Source organism: Jaculus jaculus, chromosome 6 (genome assembly GCF_020740685.1).
Source record: "Jaculus jaculus isolate mJacJac1 chromosome 6, mJacJac1.mat.Y.cur, whole genome shotgun sequence".
NCBI lineage: Eukaryota > Metazoa > Chordata > Mammalia > Rodentia > Dipodidae > Jaculus > Jaculus jaculus.
In genome coordinates this window covers 70,457,173-70,480,072 of record NC_059107.1, presented here as the reverse complement: position 1 = coordinate 70,480,072, position 22,900 = coordinate 70,457,173, and the positions used below count along the sequence as shown (strand labels likewise).

Genomic DNA, 22,900 nt, shown 5'->3' with positions numbered 1-22,900 from the left:
AATCTCTCAGTATATATACCTCCTGAATATCAAGGAGCTACTGTTGACAATATCTCCAAGAATAAAAAGTCTAGGATATGACCCAAAAGTTCACATATACCTCGGATAACAATGAAATATATGTATACCTTTTTAATTCACTGGGACATACATAATTTAAATCATCTTAAAACTCCTTGGTGACCTAAGAAACTATGTCCTTTCAAACATGTTCATTTATGTAGATAATAACCTTTCCCTCTTCCTATAAGACATGAAATGGCACCCCAAGATATAAGGTTTAAGTTTACATACAGTATTTCACTCTCATACTATGGCCCAGGTTGGCCTCTGACTTACTCACTATGTAGCTTAGACTGGCCTTGTCATGAATTTATCATAATATTCCTGCCTCAGTTCCCCAAGTCCTGGAATCACAGATGTATGCTCCTTATCCAGCTATGACATCAGTCAAAACAACAAAACAAAAACAATTCATCGGGAGGCCAAGGTAGAAGGATCGCTGTGAGTTCGAGGCCAGCCTGAGACTTCAAAGACTACAAAAAAAAAAAAAAAAAAAAAAAAAACAGAAAAGTTCTGTCTCTACCTCAGGCCTTGGTTTGAGGTTTTTGTTTAGTTTTTTTTTTTAATAGTTTTGTCAGTTTTGAAAAATCATTTGTAGACATAAATTCATTTCTCAGAACCATTTTGGTGCAGAAACAACAGTACTGTTCATATATGGAGCATTCTGACAATGTTGTCTCTCATTTGTGTCAGCTTGCAGAGTAACCTGAGCAAGGGGCAGCTCTGGGATACCCACGGAGGCAGCTAAGCATCCTCAGCGGCATGGTTCTGACCATGGGGGTCATCGGTCATATACTGCTTCTCATTCCATAGCCCTGGGTTCCTAGAGAAGCTATCAGCTGCTGTCATGGAACTTGTAAAATTAGCTTTTGAAATGACACCATCCTCTTTCAATATGTACATAAAATAAGGGTAGCTTACAAACCAATTTGGTATGGCATGTAAAAAATTGAAATATTAAAATTATTAAAATATATTATTAAAATAAAAATTAAAATTATAGGAACATTTTAAAATGCTGTATTATTTAGAAAACTAGAAAACATAAACATCAACTCACAGATAATTAGAAAATGCTAACAAAGTGAAGGAAGGAATGCAGGAAGACAGGAAGGCAAGAAAGAAGGGAGAAAAGAATCCGAATACTAACAAAATACTAACAATAAAACACAGGCTTAGCTCAGCATTAATAAAATTTTTGCATACATAATAATGAAGACAATCAGTTCATGAGGAAATCATATAGCTGAGATACCAAGAGCTACTCTGTGGGGAAAGTAGTTATAATCTGTTCCCCTGTCCTCACAGGAGGTTGGAATTTTTCCTATGTACCATATTCCCATATTTTAACAAGGATGAATCAACTAGACCTATCTCTTCTGACTCACTCCTGGGCCAATCTCTCAGAAGGCTACCGTCCATCTCAGTGTGCCCAGACAATTTCACTCACCAGTATCTGGGAAGCACGTGGAGGACAATAGCTCATCTTGGTCCTACCCCAAAGGTATTCTTATCTCTGCGTGTGTGTGTGTGTGTGTGTGTGTGTGTGTGTGTGTGTGTATGAATCTACAGTAGAGTTCCTCAGTTAACTTTGGGCTGTTACTTACGTCCTTCCTGATGTTGTAAAAGGGGCTATCACCCTGTGTAAAGAAAAGGCAAGGAAGGGTTTTTGGAGAGTATAGGAGGTAAGTGCTTTCTCTGAACACCTGCTAGAGCAGGTAAGCGGCAAAGCTCTGAAATACCCCATTCCATTTATGAGGGACCCAGGGTCTGCTCAAAATTAAGAATTATTGTTTGTTTTACAATCAGCATTTTGGATTCCACAATCTCAGACAGGCACACCATTTTATAGAACTTAAACTAGTTAGGGTAGTATGGGGACTGTGTCCTGTGCACTTTATTGAGATGCTACACTTTTCCTTTCAATCTCATTTGACTCATGACAAAGAAATATTAAAAATAAGTTTTATTATAGTGTGGAAATGTTCCTCTTTTTCCTACTTATATATTTTGCCATAAAAGCTTATATTTCCAAGGATTCTCCATATATTCATGGTATGAGAATCTAATGCATTTTCCTTATTCAGGTGCTAATCAATGTGAGAATCGGGTATCCTTTCATTTAGTGCAGCATTCCCATCAACTTAACTTCAGAAAATAAGTGCCACTTAAGTTGTAAGCATTTAGCTCAGTTCCGTGGGTTGGGCCATTTTCCATGTAAACCTTTTAACAATTACAAACAGAGACTATCGTGTAGTGGGGCCACTAACTAGAATATGTTGTAAAATACCATAATGATTAATTTTGCTTATAAATTTTCTCTGATTAAGACGGATCTACCTGGAGAGATGGCTTAGCAGTTAAGGTACTTGTCTGCAAAGCCTTAATGACACAGGTTCAGTTCTCCAGTACCCACCTAAAGCCAGCTGCAAAAAGTAGTGAATGCATCTGGAGATTTATTACAGCAGCTACAGGCCCTGGCATGCTCATTCTCTCTCTCCTCTCCCTCCCCGCCCCCTCTGTCTCTCTCTGCTTGCAAATAAATAAATAACCTAGCAATGAACAACTGAAGACTCAACAGGCATTTATTCTCAGTACTTTGAAGAGTTTTGAGTCTTCCCAGTAGTCATTTCCAACTATAAAAGAAATTTCTCTGACCAAAGGTGAGGATGGCCATAGGAATGTGAGAAAGCTGTAGAAATGGTGTAGAAGGTAAAGTTCTTGCCTTCAAAGCCAAAGGACCCAGGTTCAATTCCCCAGTGCTCTTGAAAAGCCAGATGCACAAGGTGGTACAAGTGTCTGGAGTTCATTTGCAGGGGCTAGATGCATGCCCATTCTCTTTCTATCTGCCTCTCTCTCACACAAACAAATAAAGAAATAAATGGGGAGATGAGACAAGAGAATGTAGTGGGAAGGTATTGCATTTAAGATGCTCTGTGTACAAAGATAAATACTGCCAATTCACCCAGGCCTGGTGGTGCATGCCTTTAATCTCAGTACTTGGGAGGCTGAGGTAGGAGGATCACTGTGAGTTTCAGGGCAGCCTGCAACTACATAGTGAGTTCCAGGTCAGCTTGTGCTAGCATGAGACCCTACTTTGAAAACTAAAAACAAAACAAAATACCAGCTTTTTTTAATTCAAGAGGCACCTGGAGCATTAGTGTGAGGCATAGTTAAACTTTTAGATGTCTTTGAGGGTACTTTTGAGAAGATTAACTGAGAGGGAAGACCTGTCCTCCATATGGCCACATCTTCTATGCCCTGAGATCCATGATTGAATAAAAATGAGAAAGCAAGCCAGGCACTGGAATTCTCCTTTCTCTGCTTCCTGGTTCACTGAAATATGAGCACATAGCTTCCCTCCACTCTAGGCAATGTCCAGTTTCTCCTCCATACCTTTGCCACTGTGAGGAACTGTTTTCCCTTAACTGCCAGCCAAAATAAATTCTTCCTCCATTAAGTTGCTTATTTCAGGAATTTTATCATGGGAAAGAGAAAAGTAAATTCTCAATACAGTTAGTACCATTTTGTAAGTTATGGGGCATGTTATCCATAACTTCTTGTCAAGTCTGGATCTTTGCAAGTAAAATGGGGAATGATTTCTAGTAAGTTTCATTCTGAAAGTGTATGTTTGTAAGACCTAGTGCAACCTGGACACAGGACAGCTCTGCTACAAAACAGTTGGTCAAAGTGGACATTTCACAGAAGGTTAACTCTAGGAGAGCAACTAATATACTAATGAAATAGAAGGGCAATGTAACAATAGACATAAATGACCAGTATAACTATCACTGGTTTGTTAGTTTATATGTGTGTGTGGTGTCTTGGATGAATTTGTTCAGCATGGCTACTTTTGTTTGGATGATCATCAGAACCTAAGGCATCCATCATTTTCCCTCATGTGAATATGCATTAAACACCATCAGTTGGATATTTTCCACTGATAAAAATGACTTGAGGGCTGAGGAGATTGCTTAGTAGTTAAAGACAATGACTTTCAAGGCCTGCTGGCCCAGGTTCATTTCCTTAGCATACATATAAAACCTGATGCATGCATGTGTGTTCCCAATGTACCTCCAACAGTGAGAGAGGGAGCCAGGAGAACCTAAAGCTTATGGGCCTGCTGGTGTGACATTTGCTTGTTTGCAGTCTGACAGTTGGTTTGTAGCTGCAATTGACTCTGTCTCAAAGAAGGCAAACCATAGGCACCTCAAAGTGGGCCTCTGACCTGTACACATGAGCTGTAACATTGTAACATGTGCACACATAAATGCACACACACACACACACATACACACATATACAAAAAGTAATTTTTAAAGATTTGATAAAAATGATTCTAAACACTTAATCTAATTGCAAGACTTTACAAATAAAGACCTCAATTAACATAACTGAAGAAAATCAGCACTTATTTGAATGAAGGAAGAGTTTAATTACAAACCTAATTTCCAAGTCTATGATTTTTGCCTTCCTCAAATTGAAAATATGTCAGCAGAAAGAATGACCTCAATGATATCAGGAGAAATAGTAACTCATTATCATTTTAAAAATCTCTTTTAAAAACATTTTAAAGAAAATGAACCCAAATATTTCAACGAGTGAAAATTTACTGTTTATCTCAGTATAAGACCAAAATTTTCATGGTGATAGAAATTAGTTCATAATGGGAAGTACTCAATAGCAGACTTTTAATGAACTTATTGTCAACATACTTTTAAAATTTCCCTGTGAATGTTCTACATGGAAAGACTATATTTGTAATAAATAACCTGGTTTTGTGGGCCTATAGTCAATGAAATGTACACACACACACACAAATGAATTTTAAGTATACAGCTCAGAAATAGCTTCTGTTGAAGTGTTCTGGGATTTTACATAGTCAGGAATTTGACATATATCAGTCCTTCATATTCATGGGTCCTAAATCCATGAATTTAAAAATGTTTTAAAAAATCACATTTTAGGCCAGTATGATGGCATACTCCTTTAATCCTAGCACTTGGGAAGCAGAGGTAGGAGGATTACTGAGAATCTGAAACCATCCTGGGAGTACAGAGTGACAGCCAGGTGTGGTGGAGCATGCCTTCAATCCTAACTCTTGGAAGGTAGAGGTAGGAAGATTGCCATGAGTTTGAGGTTACTCTGAAAGACTACATAGTGAATTATAGGTCACCCTGAGCTTGAATAAAATCCAACCTCAAAAAAAAAAACAAAAAAAGAAAACACAAAAATCAAAAAACAAAAAACAAAAAATAGCCAGGCATAGTGGCTCACACCTTTAATCCCAGCACTCAGGAGGCAGAGGTAGAAGGATTGCAGTGAGTTCAAGGCCACCCTGAGACTACATAGTGAATACCCTACATTGAGAAACCAAAAAACAAGTGAGTTCCAGATCAGCATGGCCTATAAGCAATACCCTACCTCAGAAGAAACAAGAATAAATAAATAAATTAAATAAATTACATCTTTACTTAATATACAAGCCATTTTGCTATTTTTGCTTAATTTATACACTATAAAAGTTACTTAAAAATTTACATCACACTAGGTATTAGAAGTAACCTGGACAAGATTTAAAGTGAAAAAGAGGATATACATATGTTCCAAGCAAATTCTATGACACATTATATAAGGAACTTGAATACCCAATGGGTTTCTGAAAACAGTGTTCTGCAGAAACCAAGAGGTACAGGCAGAAGAATTTTATTCATCATTATGACAGCGGCAGAGACACTAACAAAAGCCACTGGAAGCCAGACATACAGACTGCCCTGTGTAACCTTGGACAATGTATGGCACTGGTGGAATCATGCCTGTATATTAGACTGAGTTCTGGGTCTCAGGTTTATGTAATTTCCCTTATTACCCAGCTATTGGTCTAAAGGCTCCCATTGCTCCATAAATGACCATTATAAGGATCTGCAGAACTCATCTTTTTCTCCTTATGTAAGTTCAGTAGCATGAAGATCCCTCAAATTTCCATTTTTGGAGGTTAGAGATGATATTCATAAATAAAATGCCACTAAAAAAATTAACTTAGAAATCCTACCTGTGGGTTTTTATGTAAAATGTCTTTATAAATACAATTTGAACAGATGGAAAGCATCATTTCAGTCAATTTGTACATAATAGAGTTGCACTACTCAGTAGTGAATATCCCTTTCTTATCTGGTGGGTGCACTGTGGATTTTCTGAGGAGGATCTCAGCGATTTAACGTTTATAGATTGATATATTGAGGATCAGTTACAATACAATGAGTTCAAATGTCTCTGGCTATTCTGGAGCTGAATTTATTTTTGTAATTTTCGCATTCATATAGTTACTATATTTGAGACAGGGAATGTATGTTTGCCTGCATATGTTTGCTAGGGGCTTGAATTTGATTTTGACTTTGTTAGCATTCAATCAGAATAAACTAAATCTAAGAAATTGTAGATGAGTGAGACTATGTGGTGATTTTTGTTCTGTGATTGGGTAAGTTCACTGAGAATCATTAAGCTTGTTGTGTATGCATAATAGTAGATGAAATAATATACTGTGTGCAAGCACACATATTCACATGCAAGATAATACATTCCCTATACATTTAGATACATGATAAACAGAAAAGCTTATTTGATTTTGATAAATACACTTTCTAGTATTCAAGTTTGGTTCCAGAGTTTTGCTGAATAAATAGCATACTTTATTTCCATGAAAAACTATTAGCAGATTTGCATATTCTAGCATTGGGTTCATTTATACTGACTGTGTATATGCTTTGTATATGTTGTGTCATTTTTATACCTCCTTAGAATGGAGGCCTGTTTACAGTGGGATTGAACACTTCTTAACTCTAATTTTAATTCATGGTGTACTTTAAATCTACCATAATTAATTCTGATATTGTAATTTAACGTAGCTATTGTAGAAATATTTGAAAAGGAAGTTTGCATATGTGAGTTTAGATTAACATTTTTTAATGTTTCCCTGAATTTAAAATCATAAAAATGCATTAATGAGGCCACTTGAGCAAGATAGAGTGAAAAGTCTACATAAGATATATGTGCATACTCACATGGACATATAGACATGCACACAAGCATATGCACATAAGTGCATTCACACAAGACTGGTAAAACATCATGAACTTGTTGCCATCTCTTCAGTATCATCTTGGAAATAAAACCACAAAACTCTCCTTTGAACTTCCTTTGCATTATGTGTCTATGTTATTACCTTGACAACCACTGGTAACAAGCTTCCAGTGCAGTTCCCAAAGTGACAATTAATTCTGTACTGATCACAGATTATTCCTACATTTTGCATATTCTTGAAATGACAGCTCATCTTTCTAGAGACCTATGCTATTTTGGTGGCCTTTTGTACCTATGTCTTCCATTCCACACCAGTGTCTTCTTAAGCCGAGCATATCTGATTAAAGCTCAAAAGACATGTCATTCTGCTCATTTAGCATCTTTCTTTCTGAAGTTACTACCCCTATTCTTGAGGTTTTGCTTCATTAATCATTTCTTTGAAAAGTAAGAAATATGTAATAATGATCCTACTGTGGTTGAAAAAGCTCTCAGTGGGAGACATAATATTATCTTTCTTTTAGTGTGGATGATAACTTTTGTTATGACCTTGATAATTCCCACTACTTTTACCTAAAAAATAACATGCATGTTCAGAGAAGCCATAGAAGGGACGAATGAAAAGAGGATACAACGAAGTTCACACAGGCATACAACAGCCTATTGGGTAGCAATAGTTATGACAGAATAATCAAGGAAATGTTCTGGGTATTACTTAATCAAATAAAATGTTAGTTCAACTCTACATCTATTTCATATCCCTGGGAGATACTATGGCTTATCTATAAGAGATTTTATAATGATATCAATGGAATTTATAAATCTTATGGCCTTTATTGAAGTAAAGATAATATTCCTGGAAAAAGGTACATATACCATAAATGTAGACTTTGATTTTCAGGAAATGGCCCCAAAGTGAATAGAACTGTGATATTATATCTTCTATGGACTGAAAAATACCCAGGAGATGATTGTGTTTTAAGACAGAATGTTTAAGGAGGTTATAAGGTCACATGATTACATCACAATCTTAAAATTCAAATACTGTTGTGTTTTGTAGATAAGGAAAGTGGTATAGTAGAGAGGCACTTCTAGACTTTAGAGTGGATCAACATGTGGCGTAGGATAAAAAACATTTGATTCTATAATTTTTTCACCAGAATCATGCTCTTTTTGCTCTAGCTTTTGTGCCTAGTCCATGGAGAACCACAAGGTATATAATTACTGGCTAGTTAATTTTTCTAATCCCCAAAGCTTATTGTGGCTGGGTGTGGTGGTGCATACCTTTAATCCCAGCAGTTGGGAGGCAGAGACGTAGGAGGATTGCTGTGAGTTTGAGGCTACCCTGAGACTGCATAGTGAATTCCAGCTCAGCGTGGGCCAGAGGGAGTCCCTAACTCTGGAAAACAAAATATAGATAGATAGATAGATAGATAGATAGATAGATAGATAGATAGATAGATAGATAGATGATAGATAGACAGACAGACAGACAGTCTTGTCCCCTGTTGTATTGAAAAATACTATCATAATAAGAAATAAACCCACTAAGCTTCCATCTCTGCATAGCACCAAGAAGATCTGATGAGGGCCATGGGACAGTAACAATAAGTTGAAAGGTGGTCCTTATTCTAGGGATATCAGTAGTATATTGGGGCCTTGACAAAAGTAGAGATCCTATAGAGTCATAAAAGAAGTCATTTGTTTGTAAGTTTCATATTAAAACTCTTGCCACTTTAATCCTTTGTGTAAGAGCAGTATTTAACCGAGGAAGGTGGCAGTACAACTTCTGTTGAACAACAGTCTTATCAAACAGACTCAAGGCAGCCATGATGCCTGATGTGGGTGCTTCCTGGATTTGTGACCTCAGCACATGTCTTAATCTCTTCAGCAATCTGTAAAACAAGGGTCACTACCAGACAGCATCATTTGGAATGTATCCTAATCTTTGTACAGTATAGGTGTTAGATAAATATTAGATGTTTCAGTTCATGCTGCTTATGGATCAAGTGAGAAGTAGGTTGTATTGGACATCCTCAGTGATGTCAATAATTTATATTTCAGTAATTCAGTGAATTTCCATGAGAATAAAGAATTAAGTTAAAGGGACTTTTAGAATGTTGGTTCTCTGGATTGTGTTGATCTGTATGGCTAGTTTAATATTTTCCATAAAAGAGACATTTAATATCATTAGCTTTATTTTATTATTTTATCAATGTTATGAATAACCTGAATTTTATGATCCAGCCCATGGTTTTGATACACATAATTTCTTGTCTTTATTTTTATGTATCTCACAATTTATTTCTTTCCAATTCATTTTTTTTGTTTTTTTGCTTTTCAAACTTTATTTCAACATAACTATGCATAAGAAATACACTCATAGTGGTTAATAGAATGCAATTAAGTTTAATTTACCATACATAATCTTGACCAGAAACTTGATACATGGTTTGCGATTAAAAACCAAACTTATTCTTTGTTTATGTTTTATTACTTTTATCAAGCATAGAGGTTATTTTTGAGGTAAACCAAGACTAGATTGTAATACCTTCTGGCAAAAATATATTTCAATAAATCCCATAACATTGCTTTAGAGATCTACACAGAACATTTCCAGTGGGTTCTGTGGACCAGAAAAAAAAGATGATAAACTTAGGACAGTGCAAAGAAAGAGTGACTTTCCAAGGGCAGCATCAGAATGATTCCCTGGAAGAACATGCTTTAGTATGGAAGCTAATACTTTGCATGTCCTCTTATGTGACACTGATAACAAGAAATCTGAAATGGGCTGAGAAGATGGAACAGAATGTAAAGGCATTTGCTGCATAGCCTTGATGACCTGAGTTCAGATTCATAGAACACTTGTAAAACTAGACATGGTAGCATACATTCATAATCCCAGTGTACCTAGGATGAGAGGGTATATGGAGACAGTAGATTCCAAAATCTTACAAGCCAGTTATCCCTGAAAATATAGCAGTAAAATAATAAAACATTCCACAGCAAACTAAGTGAAAGAACTCCAGAAATTGTCCTCGGATATTCTCATGTGTACTGTGGCATACATGTGCGTGCGCACACACACACACACACACACTTCATATCAACCACATACATCTCTACTCACACTCAAGATAAATAAAGGACTCTAATGCAGCAAAATATTTCTTTGTGGTTGAAGGACACCTGTGAAACCATCTTGGTGATCACTGAATGAACGGCTCGGGTGGAACAGGAACAGCAGTAGCAAATCTAAGTGCAAGAAAAGCTGAAGACCATGTTTTTAGCCACATTGGATATGGGATAAAACACTTTCTCAGTGAAAAGTCATATGCGCTAATTCCTGAATTCCGCTGTGAATTTATGATGAATATGTAAATATAGCATTCAATTTAGTGTGTGATCTCAATTTAATCACTTTCAAAGTTTAGCTTCATTGTTTTTTTCAAATTTTGGAATACTTTCAACCACAAATAAGAATCAAGAGCCATATATACTTGCTGCAGCTAGGATTACTGTGGCCAAAAGTGAGCACGTCAAGTATGTATGAGCTGCTATGGGATTTTGTCTTCTGCTACATTGTGAGTTTAAGTTTATATATGTCTCTTGCTTAGTTCTTATGAAGAAGGTGGAGGAGATAATAGATTAGGCAGACAGATTATAACAAACTAATATGATTCAAACAAAGGACAGTGGTTGCCATCTTTTCCATATTGGACTTTGTATTTGAAGTGTGGAATGAATGTGGGAACAGAAGAACCTTCTCTGATAATATAGCAGAACTCTACTATTGCTTTATGTAGATGAGTGTACACCCTACATTCTAGGATGTTCAGGCAAAGAGCCGCTGTCCTTGGTAACAAAAATTTCTTGGCTTTATTACAAGTAAGAGCATGTAATTTAAGTTACTCCTTTGGCTTTAAGCCAGACCTCCTGTTTTTCTTTTTTCTTTTTTCTTTTTTTTGAGGTAGCCCAGGCTGACCTGGAACTCACTGCAGAGTCTCAGGCTGGCCTTGAATTTACAGGTATCCTCCTACCTCTCCCGCCCAATTTCTGGGATTAAGGCTTGCACCTCTATGCCAGGTAAAACCAGAAGTTTGTGTTATACATATATCAGTGTACCCAACCGCAGTGGGTATGGGGCTGAACCCTGCCCAATACCTGAATCTTCCAGAGGAGGAAGTCGAAGCACTCTTTATTAATAAGGAACATGGAAGAAACAGTTACACATCCATGAGAAAGGAATGTACTTCCTTCAGAAATACTAAATATCTAAGCTGGAAGTCCAAGAAGGAGAGAGGTTGTGAAGTATACCTCAGGGTGGCAGCAAAGGCACCTTTCCCAAGAGGAGGGTTCTCTGAGGAGAGCTGACTTCCCAAGAAAGGTACGTCAGGCTCTTGAATTTGTTGGGTCTGAAGGTTTCACTTCATTTCTTACACGTAAAAGTCCAGTGTGAAATGAACCTGACAATGATTGTGGGACTAGTCTGGCAAACAACAGAATTGTGATCCCCATGCTTTCTGAAAGGGGAGTTTTCTAAATTATCTCTTCCACATAGATGACAGAAAAGATAGAACTACCCATAGATTTGATTTCAGGTTACTTTAAGCATTTTAAGGGCTTCTTCTATTGTTTACCATTTAGTATGTGACTAATAATGGTATTCAATAAATTTTTGAATGGATAAACTCTGATTTGAAGAACATTGTGGTAAAAATAAATGAGACAGTACTGTTTATCAATAAATGGCACACACTCGAGACTTAATTCTACACAAATATGTATTAATAATGGACTGAGATGATCAGAATGTAATTTAGGGGATGGAAAGATGCATAGCAGGACACCTCTCCTTGAGAAAACACAAGCAAGACAATAGCAACAGTCTCCATTCAAACTTGCAGATAGTTTCACGCACCTAAGATATGAAGTCTAATCTGTTCTCGATTTTGTTATCGTAGTGATGGTTTATAGATGTCATCTCAATATACTAACCCCCCATTGATTTCTCCCTTCTATAAGCTGTATAGCTCACAAAATCTATACACAATCTCAGTAGAAAGTATTCTCTTCTACCTTAGTGATCTGATCATTTCTTGAAGAACTTGTTATTCTAGATATGAAATACATTTTCCCAGTGTCTTTTAATTAAGTAGTTATTATGTTTTAAGATGATAGAACAAATAAAAATGTTCAAATAAGATCATATTTTCATGACTTTTTATTTGACAGAATAAAAGAAATACATATGTACCCAGTTTTGTGAAAAGGAAGATCTAATTCTACTTTATACTTTTAAATTTCTTTTTTTCATTATGGACTTCATTATGTGTCTGTTATATTGAAAGTGTCATAAGAAAAAAGATAGGAGAGATAAACTTTAATCTGGCTTAAGGACAGAGAGATTTTTAAATGTATCTATTTATTTATTTGAGAGCAACAGAGGGAGAATGAGGCAGATATATAGAGAGAAAATGGGTACACCAGGGCCTCCAGCCACTGCAAACTACTCCAGACATGCACCCCCTTGTGCATCTGGCTAACGTGGGTCCTGGTGAATCCAGCCTCAAACTGGGTCCTTAGGCTTCACAGGCAAGCGCTTAACAGCTAAGCCATCTCTCCAGCCCGACAGAGAGATTTTTAAAATAAGTAATTTTATTCTGTCTAAAATTCTTTTGTGCATATGTGGTTGTTGTTTCTTATTTTATGATGTAAAAAGATGGGTTACTTTTTAATCTATGCATAAGACAAAAAGATTTATTTCACTTTGTGAGATACAAGGTGAAATTTCAATTTATTATGCCTTAGAATGCTTACAATTAAGGAATTAATATTTCCCTCAATATTATAAAACACCATCACAGACATCTTTCCACAATCTATCTAAAGAATCTGTGCTCTCAGAAGGCTAGCCAAGATTATTTTGGTGTATGATTTCAATAGTCCCATTAGGCTACTGCTGTTCCAAAAACAAGAATGTTTTAACATTTCAGTATTCAGTATTTCAATAAATTATTATGCATTTTAAATTACAAGTCTGCCTGTACTATATATCACATGCATATATGAGGAACCCAGAAGCATGTAAATGCACAATTTAATGAGTTGAATTCTATTTATTAACTACAAACAAAAGCCTATGTCATGATTTAATTTCCCTGAAATTAAAAAGCAGAATAAAATCTCTACTGATATATGAAAACATATGAACACTTAAAGTTCTTAGTCTTAAAAATGAACTTTTATATGGTAAGTTTTAATAAGTAAGTATATCACTGTTCCAATGAGTTCTGAAGTTCTCCAAAGTAGAGTGGCAAACCCATACTGAAGTAACATATTGTCCTATATCAACACTACTTTTAGAGAAACATTATTTGTTCTGAGTTACTCTCTTTTAAGGGTTGTCAAAGTTACTGTATTTCCCATGCTACTATCTCAGTGTTTTCTTTGTTGTTGTTATTGTTGTTTTGTTAGGTATATTCTATTGTTTTTCCCCAGGGATCTAGCAAAAAAAGAAAAAGCTATTACAATATGATTTCTCTTTTAGAGATAAAAATAGAAACAGAATTATTTAAATTAATAAAATCTCTTTTATAACCATGTGCTTTTGAATAAAGACAAGTTCTTTAAACTTACATTCAAATCCAGTTTTTATAGTTGAAATGTGAATAAAATATTCTTGTGCTCATAATGATGTTGGGTGATCAACGTTTTTTGTTCACCTCAAGGAACAGTAAAAGGTACTGCTTTTCAACAATCTTTTGTTCATTCCCCAAATTAAAAAAACAAAGTCTGTTTTAAATGTACATATCAGACAACACCTGAGCCCATGTACATTTTTACATTTATTTCTCAGTACCTAGGCTACCACACAACATACTGTCAAGAGGGCTTTTTCCTTTAAGGCCACAGCTATTTTCACGAGCACAAGCCTGATGCGAGGATGTGAGTGCAGCATCTGTTATAGACAGGGATGAGTGAACCCAGCCAGATTTGGGGTTTGGAGGAGGTCAAAATCTATTTTGATGACATTTCTGTCATGTTTATTTAATTACATTCTTCTAAATGCAATTAAACTTTTAGGAAATATTACATTTTTGCTTGAAAATAAGTAAAGTGTGTAGTTCTTTTGGGTTTTGACTAGCACAATCTCTTTAAAACAATGATGAGGGTCATAGGCACATACTCTTCACAAGCTTATCATGAGTCCTAAGTCTTGCTTTGTAGAAATATTTGCGTCTCAATTTTGGTTTCTTTTTAACTGTAAGAAGGGTTTTAAGTGATTTAGCATTTCCCACTAACGAATAATGAAAAGAACTGAGTGCCCACACCCCTGTCCTATTTTAATACCGCATTTGAGAAAGCATATTTGAGAAATCATGTAGTACATTAGAAAATGATGAGGCAGGAGGAAACAAGAATCAAAGATTTCATCTCAAATAAATGGAGCAGAAAAGATTAGTTAAATGTACAAAATTCTCCAAAGCACATTTTGTGGGTAAGGTATTTGAAGGAATAGTTTCCATTATGTGCAAATTTATTTAAAAGTGCTACGCTATCATTTAGACCTAAGATTCACTCTACATATGTGAGAACTCAGGAGAGTTGATGAATATATTCCAATCAGTATTAGTTTCTTATTATTATGAATGGCAAAACAACTGCTGCTGAAAGAGACCTTGGTGTGTGACATGAATGAGTTCTTGGCTGACACGGATTTTAAAATGTCCAGTGGAATGCTTATAACTACATTGGAGTGATGATGTTAAGGAAACAAATACACTAAAAATAATGCCTGCTCTATTCCACATTTGCATTCACATTACTGGATTTTTCTTTCTTATCTTCATATTGTATAGAGAAGCTTCAGCTAGGGTGCATATTCATGTTAAAACGAAATTAGTAGTTAGACAAACATGACAATTCTAATTGACCTGTACACTGGAATCGGACCAGTGAAGTCACCCTCAATCTCATAATTTTTAGTGTAGCTGGCTCAAAAAAGCTTTCAATTTTCACCTCTTAAAACATCTAAATAAAATTAACTTATACTCTAAGGTTACTTATGTATTTATATTGTAGTATTCTTTGATTTTAAACACAAATACTACTTTTCTTTGTTTATTGAAATGCTTCATTTATTAAATAGCATTTCTTAACTAAGTATAATATCATCTCCTTTATATAAACATAAGATTAATATGAATTGGTTGCTATTTCTGAGATCAAAAATTAGTATTAACTGTCAGAAATTGTCATAATTTAAATCTGATCATAATGAATTTTAATAAATGTGTATTTTATAGCACAAAAGGAGTGGTATCTTTACTGGCCATTTTCTAACCAGAAAGCAGATACTAATTATATTCAGTCCCCATCAATAAGAGAAAATATAATTACTATGCTGTTCTTCATACTCAATATGTATAACTAGAATAAAATATAATTAAACATCTCATATATATATATACACATATACATATACATATACATATACATATACATATATGCAGAAGAGCCACCCAGGTGGTTTGAATTAACTCTTTATTTTCAAAAATATCTATTATTCTTCAGAAAAAGTCCACTGTATTTGCAAGTGGTCAATTTATTTTAAAGAAATTAAAGTCCTCTTAAAAACCATACAAATCAGTTTCAAAGTAGTTAATCCTTGGTCATGATTGTTGGGCAACTGAATTCACTCCTGTCACATTACTTAGAAAAATTACTTACAAAAATTCAGCCAAGAAACCAGGTGTAATTGCCCCTGACTTTCAGTCATTCTAAACAAAATTTAAAAGAAAATAGAACCTGAACTTTCATGACCGAACAAGGATGTCTTTGCATCAAGGTAGTAAGAGATACAAGTAGAGAAATAGTTCTCACTGTAAGTTTATAAATGTTTAGAGGTATGTTTCTGGTTTCTAAGATCTCTCAAGAGCATAACAATTTATGTGGTATGAAAATTAAAAGGGACTTTTCATCTTTCAAAATCATGTCTCTTTATTTGATATTAGTACATTAATAAATAAGCTATAATACATTAATAACTAGGAATAAACTGTTATCTTTGCTTAATAAATTATTTACAGTATATATTTATTAGAGTGAAGAAAAGCATTTAATTATAAAAATCAAGGTTCAATTAGATTCATTCTACCTACAAATATACATCAGCATGAATCAGGATTGTGACAGCATTAGCCAGTGCACAGTGCTGCGTTGTTTGCAGCTTTTTCTTTTCAATTTTTTTTTTTTTTTTGTGCTATCATATAATCGCACAGAAAGAAAGTTCTTGTTCAGTAGTTGGGTTGTTTTGTAGAGGACATTCATGCCTTTTATAACTCACTTGGCAATTGTCTTTTCTCATTTTCAAATTGCCTAAGTGATTGTAAAATCTTGATTAGGGTATGGAAACCTATTCTTTCATTAACCTTGTTTTAAGTTATTATGATGCAAATTGTCATAGCAATACCTATATCAAAATAATATTTTAAAATTAAAAACCAGAGAAGTATAATTACTTTTCAATTTTCTGGGTTGTTTAAAACTGTTCTGGTTACATTTTAGAAAATGTTCTGGTTACATTTTAGAAAATGAACTATGTATGTACAAAACAGTTTCATGTGTTTTTACTACATACATGCACACATGTACACAGTAATATGTTCATCTATATATATAACATTTACTTATACAAACAGCTTTAAAATTAAATACTCAGCGATTTCAGAGCACAAGTAACTTTTCCATGCCTCAAAAATTAAAATCTACCTTGTGTTTCCTTATTTAACACTCTTCTGGGATGACTTTTCTATAACAATCCAATTGTTACAATTTAGATATGAGTACATGAGTCTTGTATTTTTATTCTAAATTTAAGTTCACTCATCATACCTAATGGCCTTGAAGCAATTTTAAATTACTGTTATTACATTGGTCACCAGAAACCAGAGGCACTAATAAATTTTAAAAGGAGATGAATCACAAAAATAAAAGGTTCACACAATTAGATGCTGGCTAATGGTTGTTTTAATCAATTTGATTTTATCACTATATCCAGTCCTTCCTCTTGAGCTGTCAGCAAGTGAGATAAGAGCTGTTGGTATAGATGGCTGTGTTCTCTCACCAGCCAGAGTGACAATGTCAGGGATTAAGAAGGTATTGCAGGGGATGGAGACCAACACTGCCTGCTGTTGTCCCCTCGTCCAGAGCAAAATCTTTCTATTTCATTAATTTTTCATGGAATTTCATTTCACAAGTCAGTGTCTGCCATCCATCTGCTCCACTTATTCTGTTTCTTTTGCCAACTTTTTATTTGCATTTCGCAATGTTGAGCAGCCTGCTCCATACTCTGCTACCTTCCCGAGACTCATCATTTGACTTTTACAGAGCTACCTTGTGTTGTTGCTTCCAAAATTCATTTTCAGTTCTCTAAAGCTGCTTATAATAATCAGCCACCACAGAAAAACACTGAAATTTCTTAACTTCTTCTGTTTATCAAATCACACAAAGAAAGACATGTCTTGTAAGAATGCTAAATTTCAACTTACCAAAGGATTGTTTACGTAGCATTTGTGATACTTCCCAAATTCGTTTTCCTTCCTAGTGTAGGGAGGAATGTAATTCCCTTAAAATAATTTCCTTTAATTTACCTTGCAAAAACCACTACATGTATATCAGCTCCAAGACTATTTCCAAACATGTTTGTTTTGAAGGTGGTATTTGTTTTATTTCAAGAAACTTCGTTTATTTTATTCACTATATGAAGTCATGGATTAGATATTAAAATATTTCATTTAATAATTGTATTTTATGCCAATGTATAGCATCTTTTTGGGAAAAGGCAGAAAAAGATATGCAAAATGGAAAATACTTGCCATTTCAGTAATAAAAAATTTATTTATAAGATTCCTTATACATATTTTCCTGATTTTTTTATGTTCTAGAGAGTAATTGATACATTTCAAGTAATTTATTTCTATGTGTTATACCATTCTTTGATGAGTTCTTCTGGTTAGACTATCTGACTGAGCTGATGCTAATAAAAAAAAAAAAAACCTTAAATCTTTATCAGTAGTATTTTCTTTTAAAAGCACTATCCTTTATAACCACATAATAATGAAGTTGTTTATGATCATCATGTTTAATTCTATGAAGAATTATAAATTAAAGTGCAATCACTTCATTCTGTATGTACACAATTAAAGTGTAGGTAGTTACAAGTATTAGTGTTTTCTGAAAGGCTCTAAATGAAATAGGTAAAACTGATGTGTCTAACATGTTAAATGGATGTAGGCATTGCTTTGTCACAGAGATGTTTTGCTCATCTCAGTGTAATTTTAGTTGCTTTTCTTTAGGACTCCACACTTCTCTTTTTTATAGAAAATGAAATCATTCACAAATAATTTCTAAAAGAAAACCCTAACAAAAAATGGCATATGAAAAGCAAGCAGAGAAATCATATGAATTCCCAAGAAAACAACAAAAGTGAGATTGGTGGGTGGGGAGATTTATTCTAGGAATATTTTTTTAAAGTTTAGCTTAGAGAAAATTGCATGCTCCTGCTAATTAATCCCTGAAAGTTGTATTCTGTGACTTATTTTTCTTTCTCTTTTAGTTAGGATTATTATGATATGTACTATTTCCTATGTGATGTTTTGACCAAGTGCTACCTTGTTCATGAAAGTACTTTTTTCTGGGATGATGGATTGCATTTAACAATAATGAAACTATTCTGTTATCATTATTTAGGCTACAGTGAAATGTATTAGCTCAGATCATACATTGTTAGCATCATAAAAAGTGTGTCATACCAAAGACACACCTCAAATCTATGTACAGAAAGTGTCTAATTCTGACATAGCTTGTCTGTTTTACTAGCTGGAAATACATGCATCATAGGAAAATCTATTGACATTTGTCTTAATTATATTTATTCACTTATAATAAGAATAGTCCTTAACATCTGTTAAAAGCCAGCATATTCCATTACTACTCAGTACAACCTTACTAGAATTGCTTAACAGTGTGGATTTTAAATTGTAGCAAGGATTTAAATTTAGATAAGCTTACAAGTTGATGCTATTTAGAAAAGATGTATGATTATTAAGACAAAATTTAGACTCACCATTGTTCTTCTTGGAACAGAAAATCAAGCATCCATCACAACAAGGGGCTCTATCTAAACTTACCTATTCCTAAAAAAAATGAAAATAATTAAAATTTCTCATAGTTTTTCCTTTAATTTGAGCACATATATCTATATTGTTAACTTTTCTTGAAAAGTTAATATTTAACAATTTGATTTGACTTTCCTTCCATTGTCGCTGTTGGCAGGTGACACAGAAAATGTCACCCCCGTACAAATCTACCCAAAAAAGAAATCGGCAGATGAGTCTTGATTGCCTTTTCCACTTCAATATTTGTCTATGAAAATTTAGAAACCTGATATAGTCAAAATTACTAAACATACAAATATTTTCTCTAAGAATTTCATTGTACTAGTCACAGTTGCTTACAGCAAATGAAAGTTCTTTCAAGTTTCTTTTTATTTCCTCTCAAAACAAATGATCACTAAGTATGCCTGACATTTAATGGTAAAATGAATGATGTAAGCTAAGAATTTCCACTAGCTTACATATCTATATATTGCATTATTGTAAAGAATACTCTATAGTCTTGTTTTTTTTTTTTTTTTTGATAGGCAGACAGACTAAAACTATTGGGAAAAAAGAACCAGTTAAAGTGTAAAGATGGTGTTTTGTTTTGCTTCTTTTAAAGTTATATTATATTTATTTGTTACTGAAAGCCATGTTTTTCTATTAATGTCACTTTATTGGAATTTGCTTTGAAGCAACACTGAGTTTGAGAATATGTTCAAGTAACAAAGTGGAAGTATACATCGTAGTATTTAAGATCTAAACTAGATTTAAAAATCTCCTTTCTGACAGTAAACGCTGTGGAGCATCTTAAGGAAGATGTCGGCCTTCTTTTTATTCCTAGTCTTCTTGATGCATGATGATATTTAGTGACTGTTTGCTATTGACATCTGTGTTCAAGCTGATTGTTAATTTCTATTATTAGGAGTAATCATGGACTTGGGGATTGTGAGAGAGCAGTTAGCAGGCATTCTGACAGGAACTTATCTTAGGCTATTACAAAGATGAAGATGCCCTAGGGAGGAAGTACAAGCACAATTGTATCTGACCATGCATCCTGCATGAGAACTGGAAAATCTAATAATTTTAAGTTGTATCTTTTCCATCTGTTTTGTATGAAATTATGCTCACTTAAAACACACACACACACACACACACACACACTTTAGATAATTATCGTCTGAACTTTCTCCAACACACTAATATGGAGGTAACATTACCTCAAGTTCCTCTTTGAGAAAGATGAGGCAGCATTTGAATAATTTTCTTAATCATTCTGTCGAATGCACATACACTAAGAGCACTTCTAAGGCACCATATTGGAGCAATTGATAATTTTATACAAGCCCTGTGCAGAAGCTTATGGTGACACTGACTAACTTCAATGCAAGTGACTTTCAAGAATACCAGTAACAAGGCCGGCCCATCATGAGTTTGTCAGTGGCAGCCTGTCATTTGGTGGCGTTTTCTCCTTTCCTGGTTTACAAGATTGCCTTTTCTTGTTGCCTCGACCAGATACAGCGCTGATTTCTTTTCCTGTGATGACTTCTGCTTATTTCTCCAAGGTTGAGCTCTGTGCTCTTTCTCTGTCTTAATGTTTACACAACCACGGAAGTCCTCACTAAGTAAAAACTGCCAACCAATCTGGGAACGCGATTACCAGGGGGTTTGCCCACTTCCTCTGAGACAATTTGGATCAGAAGAGTTGGCGCGAGGGCTTTCATTCCCTCGTCTCTTATGTATGTTGGCTTAAATGAGTATTTATTTGGCACTCTGAGATCTTGTGGCTTCCAAGATGGACTAAGGCTGTGCCAGCCTCTGGCATGGAGGTAACTGTGGCACCCAGAGATGCGAACATCCCGCTAGTCAGGGGCTCCTAGCATTGGCTCGGGTTGAACATCTTCCCCTCAGCAGCTTCCTCACTGCTTGAAGAAGCCCCAAGCTGTTTAAAAAAGCATTTGAACTCGCAAGTGTCCTGCTCTGTGTGGACATCCCACCAGCATCCTAAAGTAAAGCTCCCGAGAACGGACCAGACTCCGAGATCGAGATCGCAGGGACCAGGGAGACGTGAGAGTTGCACAGGCAGAGCGCGCGCACAGCGGGGAGCTTCTTACCTTTCCTCTTCGACCTCCTCCTCCTCCTCCTCTTGCACTTGCATTTGAGTTGACTACTTAGCCCTCCAGACCCTCTGCCACTTCCCAGGACAGATGCCATGGCCGAATCCCAGCCGCCGGACCCGGAGCGGAGTCAGTCCTTAAACAATTTCACCTTTTTCGCTCTTCTTGCTGCTGCTGTCGCCGCCGGGGCCCCGAATGTTTCTGCTTTTGCAAATCCGGGAGCAGACTCACTTTTTAGGACCGGGCAGGCGAGCGAGCGAACGCGCGCTCTAATTGTTCCCTGACACTTGGTGCCAGCTGGGCTGAAGGCCTCTGAGGGAGCTGGAAAGCTGGATTTCTCCTTGGGCAGAAAGCTGCCAGAGGGCTGCCCAGCTGTCCCAAGCGCCCGGAGCTCGCCTCTTCATCTGGGCTCCCAGAGCACGGCTGCTACTTTTGCGCCCGGGTTAGTTGTTTGGCACCAGTCACTTTGAAGCTAATCACGCAGGGAGCGCGTCTATTTGCTGCTGCAAAGTCTAATTAGATCCAATCACAACTGTCTTCTAGTCTGACATCAGCACACCAGCCCAAGCCGCCCCTGGTAGCTTGCAAACTCAGCTCCCTTTTGGATGGATGGAGTGGAAGGAGAGCGTTGCTGAGAGGGAAACACAAAGACGCTGGGCTGGTTTATCTGGGAAAAGCTCGAGGGTGAAGTTTAAGGAGGGTAAACTCTGCCAACCCTTGCTAGGGTATAGAAGCTTCTTAAGCCTTAAGCTCAGAAAGAGGCATAGACCAAGTTCCCAAACCCAGCAGTTTTAACTAGTTAATGATAATTTTCATTGTGTGGAGGGGAAATAACTCTCCCAGTGGGAAATTCACTTCCTCAGAAGAGGGACTCAGATTTGCAATTCCCCAGAGACAACCTCTTTAGGCAGTATTTATTTCATTTCTCAGAGACTGTATGGTTGACTGTTTGCTTGTTTTATTTGATTGGTTCCCCCCACCCACAGCACCCTTTTCTTATCCCAAGGCTTTTCCCTTTGTAAAAGAAAAATATTGCATAAAGACAGGTGCTAGGATTTGCATTTGAATTGTACAGAGAATGACTGGGCTTTCTGGGTCATTGTATTTATTTGAGGGAGGGCAGGAGGGAGAGAGCATAGGAAGGAAAGGAAGAGAAGAAAAGGAAGAGAGAGGTTGAAAGGGAAGGAGGAGGAAAGTAAGAAAGAAGAAAAAGAGGAGAGGGAGAGAGATCATGGAAGGCAAAGGAGGAGAGGGAGGAAAAGAGAGAGAAGAGAAAAACTTCAATTTATAATTTAAAGCTAAATATAAAATTTAGACAAAGAAAGTAACATTTAGGAGGAGGTGGCATGCAAATTGAAATAGTTTTAAGCAGTCTACTTCCTTGGATATCCTAGATTTCAAGACTAGACTTATAGAATAATAAAATTTTAAAAGAATATGTAAGAGGGAATATAATCCAGCAATCGTCATTGCATTTTGTAT

General features: G+C 35.7%; 1 protein-coding gene across 3 annotated transcripts in view; it reads right to left on the bottom strand.

Annotated features, from left to right (window-relative positions):
• Adarb2 (adenosine deaminase RNA specific B2 (inactive)) overlaps window positions 1–21,804 on the bottom strand; it is a 646,431-nt gene extending 624,627 nt beyond the window's left edge. For all 3 annotated transcript variants that reach the window (XM_004662206.2, XM_045151500.1, XM_045151501.1), the window contains exon 1: window positions 21,416–21,804. In XM_004662206.2, coding sequence (XP_004662263.1) covers window positions 21,416–21,515 — 100 coding nt within the window. In that variant the 5' untranslated portion in view covers window positions 21,516–21,804. The remainder of the gene's footprint in view (window positions 1–21,415) is intronic.
• Window positions 21,805–22,900: the final 1,096 nt, after the last annotated feature.